At 49.5% G+C, this 6,263-nt stretch overlaps 1 protein-coding gene across 1 annotated transcript in view; it reads right to left on the reverse strand.

Moving 5' to 3' along the window:
- Nucleotides 1–6,150, reverse strand: part of KCNB1 (potassium voltage-gated channel, Shab-related subfamily, member 1) — a 92,266-nt gene extending 86,116 nt beyond the window's left edge. Inside the window, exon 1 of the mRNA XM_009083696.1 lies at nt 5,584–6,150. Coding sequence (XP_009081944.1) covers nt 5,584–6,150 — 567 coding nt within the window. The remainder of the gene's footprint in view (nt 1–5,583) is intronic.
- Nucleotides 6,151–6,263: the final 113 nt, after the last annotated feature.

Below are 6,263 nucleotides of genomic sequence, written 5' to 3' on the forward strand. Positions count from 1 at the left end.
TGCCTGCCTGGATCCAAGGGGTGCAGTAATGGGGCTGGAGAAAGAATCACCTTCAGAGGGTGAGGATCCCACCTGGAGAGCTTGGAACCATCTGTTGTTGGCAGGTACATCCCATGCAGGATGGATACAGGATGCAATGCCATCAGCCAGGGTGTGTTACAAGGACTCCCAGCAGGACCCTTTGGAGCCAGGAAAGAATCACAGGCTGGTAACGTTACTAGGTTTGGGTGGGGGTTTTGTCCCCCAACTGGGAATGTCTGGAGGCTGCAATGCAGAGGAATTCTGGGATCTGGCAGCACAGCAATACTTTCTGGGAAGGTCATTGGTGAGAGACGCAGAGGACACGTTGCAGGGAATAAACACAGGAATTAGGGCTCCCCAGACAAAAGATTTAAGTTCACTGGAAGCACAAGCACCCAGAAAGGAGCTGCAGGATGAAAAAAGATTGGTACAGAACAGCAATCATTTTTGTGTCCACGGGACAGTACTGTGCTAGAAACCCAGCGATAAGCCACAGACCAAAGTGGCAAATCCCTGAACCCAGGGGACAGGCTTTGGAATGATGCTCTGCTTTTGAGGATCTCTGCAGATAGTTCACTTTGTATGAAGGGAAAAAGGCTCCTATATATAGCAAAAAAAGCCAAGGCAGTAGTTGCATCACACACACCAAAAAAGCAAGTCACAGATGCAAGCAAAATATGGGCAATCTGACCTCAACAGTCCAAGTCAACATCTGCCTGTGATGGGACCCTCTGAGACAGCCAAGACATGGCTAAGATGTGACCCCTGCAATTCGAGAGAGGGGTTTCCTCTGCTGCATGCTAAATTCGGGCAGGTTTAGAGATGAATGAAAACTGCCTGCCATAAGGGAGGGCCAGGAATAGAAAGCCCATGTGGGGGAAGAACACTCTAGAAGTAGCGATTGCATCTCCAAGAGGCTTTTATCATTCTTATTTTGTCACTACTATCAACAATAATAAGAACAGAGCTTAGAGAGCAGCCTCCCCAATCCCTGAGCAATGCATCCAGAGATTAGCAGCAGAGAGCAGTGGGCAGCAAAGAAAAGCTGTTCAAGGAATGTAGAGGCATGCATAATGAGATTACCGAATTGGAGTTGCATGTTTTCAAGGATAAATGTGATATTATTGCACTGGCAAAGGCATAGCAGGAGCAGGGGAAAGGATGAGAAATAGCCTGTCAGAGGGAAGGATCGCTGCAGCTGAGCTCCAACAGGACAGGGACAAGTGGGAAGTGGAAGCAGCGTGGAGGAGAGGAAGTGCACATCCTACTTGACATGCAGATATGCAGAGAAGCTTTTTGCAAAGTGGGTGATGTCATCGTGTTTTTCTCAGCCTTCAGGACAGCAAGAGAAAAATAGATGAAACCAGCACATGCAGAGGAGTCTGTAAGACGAGCAGACTTCCCCTCCACCCTGTGCAACACTAATTGCTCGAATATTGATCGGGGAAATAATTTGTGAGGACTAAAGGAGGAAAAGAAATCCTTTCTTCTTAAGAGGCAAAAAGGGCAATGTTTTAGCAGAGCTGCTGGAAAGGTTCAGGTGATCAGAGCATTTCCAAAACTATATAAGTCAAAGATATTGAGTTGGTCTAATTTGTTATTTGTTGACACTGGAAAGCACAAAACAACTGCAATCTGTGATTTTTCAGGATGCCACATGAGGTCTAGTTGGAATTACAGCTAGGCTGTTGTCCCAAGGCACACGGATGTGTCGCCAGGCAGATGAGGGATTCATGGATCCTAACTAGCCTTGGTTAGTAGAAAGCAACAGCTACAGGGAGGACTTTGGCAAGGCAGAGCTGCTAGCTGGGCTGTGGGTGACAGGAACCAGCTGCCCAGGCTCAGCCTTGGCGAGAGAAAGAGCAATTAGGATTAAGAACTCAAACCAGAGTGCTGGAACACTGCTAACCACTACTGCCCTGGCATGGGCACGAAGCCCCGAGGGAAAGCAGCCGTTCTGCTTGGCTTCTGGAGAGCTGCTTTCCTTTCCTGAGGAAAGGAAAACTAACCACTCAACAAAATGCAAGAGCTACTCCAGAAAATCTCTGCACCTCGTCATCTTCTAGGGTAAATCCTGACAGAAGCAAGCACCAGTCTCCTCTGTGGTTAAAAACGGATGTTGTGAGTACACCAACGTAAGGAAAAATAGTATTTTAAAAACAATCAAGAATCAACCACCAAACTATTAAGACTTACTGGGTGAATGACAGAAATAATCCTGAACATGCAATAAGAGTGAGTGCAGGAAGAGCACCACAAAGCCTGCAGAGAGCATTTCTCAGGGATATACAGGCAAATAGCCACAGGAATCAGGAGAATCATATCCTTTGAAATATCTTTTAGGTTAGAGAGAGGTGAATGAAGAGCTTATTCAATAACTGCCTGATAAACATTCTTTCGTTTGGTGCAGGGCAAGTCCCTCAGGGCTCAATTCGGTGCACAGGGGTTTTCCCTCTGGGTGAGGTGAGGGCAGGGCAGGACAGCACAGCCAGTGCTCTCCAGCTCAGGGCGGTGGTGGGTGCAATGGTTGGGCACTGGTTGCACAGTCTGGTCCTGGGAAGGGCTGGAGTGCTGTCCCATGGCTCTACAACACCTGGCACAAGGATGAGGTGTGTGCAAGCGACTGAGGCAGTGTGGGAGGGGAGCAAACACCCCCTGCTAGTGCTGGGGGTGACAGGGCAGCAAGGCTGTGGCTCCCACAGTCATCCAACACCTCCTCATAGAAATCTGGAGGCTCTCAGAGTGGGAATTATAACATCTAAGAGTGCTCTCTCAAGTCATGCACAGGGTGAAGCCTCACACAAATAAGACACTGCTTGCCATGAGGTGGTTAGTTTAAAAGCCAGGCAGAGTAGTCACAAAATACGGGTAAATCCCCAGTGGATAGGAGAGCAACAAAAACTGAGGTCTGGGGGATTCTTCTTCTCTTGGTTGAATACTGTTTTCCACCCTGAGGAATATCACGTATAATCCCATTTTAAAAAAAAAGAACCAACACAACATAAACACCCCAAGAACAGTAACAGAAGTAAAAAAGCAAAACAAACCCCCTAAAACACAAACAAAATGTAACTCTCTCAGCGTTTAACTGGCCCTGGGATAACCCTGGGAAGCTCTGCAGCCCAAGCCCCTGTGCTGCAGCAGGAGCTGGACAACAGGCACAGCTGCAGAGGCTGTGCTGACTTCGAGGGAGAACCTGCATTTCTAGCCAGTTTCTTGACTTCCTGAAGAGAGCATGAAGGTAACTTGTATTTGTTACATTTCAGTGGAAAACCCTTTGTGCTGAGTGGCACAAGTCTGAAGGAAAGGAATAAGCAAGAGCAGTTCAGGTTTCCCCCAGAGTGGTTTTAGGCCCTTGTGTGAGAGCCGTTAAAGCTCAGCTGTACTTTGCTCCCTTCCCATCCGAAGGGCTGAACTCGCAGGGCACAGCAGCAGCTGGAGCCTGGCTGCAGAAGCTCGCAGGGTGCAGCAGCAGCTGGAGCCTGGCTGCAGAGCAGGGACAGGCTCCCCGAGCCCCTGGCCCCAGCAGGAGTGCTTCACCGAGCAGCCAGCTGAGGAAAGCTGGCCAGGAGCTGTCAGGCAGAGGCTCAGATTTAGCAAGCACAGCCTGAAAAAGAGCCTGGGCACAGCTGGATAGGTCAGATAACGGGTCAGGCTGCCAAGTCCCTCTCCCCACATCCTTCCATCAGAAGTTGAAGAGCAAGTCCAGCCTATTCAGTATGTGGCTTGAATTCTCATGAAGGTGATCAAAGCAAAGGGCATAGCCTGGCACGAGGGAAAAGCTATCCACCAGCAGGGAGCAAATCGGATAAAGGACAGGCTTAGCAGCGCTTCAGTCCCTGCCTGCTAAGCTAATTGTTCATCATGCCCATTTCCCCTGCTACGCTTGAAATGAGTGGGAATCTGTGCTTGGGAGCTGCTGCAATATTTGAGGTCTGAGAACACACAGCATCACTTTCATTGCAGTAATGAAAGCACAGAACGGCAGCCTTAAATGCTGAGGGTAATGATGCATTACGATTCACTCTCAATTAATCCAGAGCCTGCAATGCCCAGTGCACTTACTCCGAGAATTTTCTCAGAAAATGAAGCTAGAGTGTATTTCACTTATAAATCACTAAAGACACTTCTTTGGCAAGAATGACCCCTGCTCATATACAATAAATCATGAACATCAACAGTCTCTAATGGATTTTGAGTCAGTGCCACAGACAGTGAAGCCCAGGGCCCATGTTTCAGGATTCCAGGACTGTGCCAAAGGAGCCTTATAAATTATTAATGCATTCAGCAGTGTCATCTGTGCCACTGGAGAGAAAGAGACATTCTGGGGCTCCCTTTGCCATTAAAAAAGTGGCAGTGGGTTCAACAGCCAGACCATGCCTCTCCCTTCCCTGCCAGGATGAGCTGCTCCGCTCCACGCCTCACTAAATCCCTTCCCCAAACTTTCATACATGCTCTTGGCTCATGATGTGCAGCATTTTGAGAAAAGAGAGGGAAAGAAATCTGTTTTCACAAGCAGCCCCCCAAAGCCAGACTCCCTGAGGGACAGCGCCAAGGTTTGTGTTAGCAAACACACAACAGGGAGGTGCGTTACAGAGGTAGCCGAGGCCTCCTCCTGCTTCTTTGCCATACAGTCAGTACATGGGTACACAGAAAAATCAAGTTTTGGTCCCTACTGCTCAGTCTCTCATGCTTTTCAGTTATTCATCCCACAGTTTTCAACCTCTCCCCCTTCACTTTTGTCCCCATGGTTACTGAATCACTGTGTTCGCAGAGATTTTCCTCTAAAGAAAATGTGACTAACATGAGGCAACTAAATTATCAGAGCCAACTCTGACATTGGTTTCACCCAACATGGATCTTATCTTCAAAAACCTCTTCAAATAGATCTGTTGCACTGGCACCAACTGCAGAGTAAGCAGCACTTCAGCTACTGACAGAGACAGAGCTGATCACCATGCACAGGGAGACTTAAACCATGCTGGACTCAGGTAAAGGATGAAATTCAAACATCAGCATTAGCAGACCTGCAGCCTAGGAGAGCATGATACAAATAACTTAGAGATGCATTTCACCACAAAAAATTTAAGTTAAACCCTAGAAGGGAAGGCATTATTTCCTGACTGGACCTGGGTCTAAAAGTTCAAACAGACTTGATCTTCTTGAAAGCCAGTTTGGTTAAGCAGCAGAAGACACTTGTTTTAGGCCCAAAGAAATCTCTATTACAAAAGGCACCAAGGTAGATCAGTGGGTAACAATTCTGAAACCTTCAGTCATAGCAATCATTGTGTGCTGACCCACTGCCCAGTGGCTCTTCTCCCACACTGAGTGGCCTAGGCTGCCCCAGGGAAGCTCAAACCAGATTCTCTTCTAAACTACCCAAGAATGGGCACATTACAACTTGTTTGCACCCAAGAAGCCTTTCTCCCCACCACTCACGGCACTCAGCCAGAGACAAGTGCCCAGGCACTAAAGCAAGGGTAGCAGGACAACATTTCATGTAAGCATCACCAGTCACGAGCCAACAGAGACAAGACTCGAGAGCAAATGTGGAAGTCTTACCTTGGCCGCTACGGAGGAGTTGGGCTTCTCCAGGAGGTCCCAAAGCTTTTTCCGTTTCTCAGCACAGCAAGTGTTATCGAATTCCTCCCCTTCCCTTTCCCTCAGGGTCTCGGCTTCTCTCTTCAGCTCCTCGTTCATCTGCTCCTTCTTCTGGTGGTAGCGGGCCTGGCAGCAGGACTCCAGGTAGATCTCGTCCACCCCCCAGTAGTCCAGCTCCTGGCTGAAGGACAAGGCGCACATCTCCTCCATCATGTGCAGCTTGCCAGTGCGGTAGAAGTTCAAGATCGAGGTGAACGCCCCGGGATGCCTGTCGAAGAAGTACTCGTTCTCCTCCAGGTTGTAGTCGTCGCAGATCTCCATGAGGGAGTCGTGCGTGTTGCAGTCTCTGAGCTTACCCAGCCTGGTCCGCGGCAACCTGTCCAAGGTCCTCCAGAGAACCTCGTGGGCCAGGCCCCCCACGTTGAGCTTGACCCTGCGGGAGCAGGCCTTGCTCCTGACGATCTCGGTGGGGTCCGGCGGCAGAGAGGTAGTAGAGCGAGATCCATGCTTGTTCATCCCCAGAGGCATCGCTGGTCGCCGTCAGGCCGGACGCTGCGAGGCGCGGCGCGGGGCAGGGCGCGGGCTCTGCTCACCTCTCCCTGCCCTCCATGCCCCGGAGCTGCAAGAGAGGCCACGCGTGG

Source organism: Acanthisitta chloris, unplaced genomic scaffold, assembly GCF_000695815.1.
Source record: "Acanthisitta chloris isolate BGI_N310 unplaced genomic scaffold, ASM69581v1 scaffold28531, whole genome shotgun sequence".
Lineage (NCBI taxonomy): Eukaryota > Metazoa > Chordata > Aves > Passeriformes > Acanthisittidae > Acanthisitta > Acanthisitta chloris.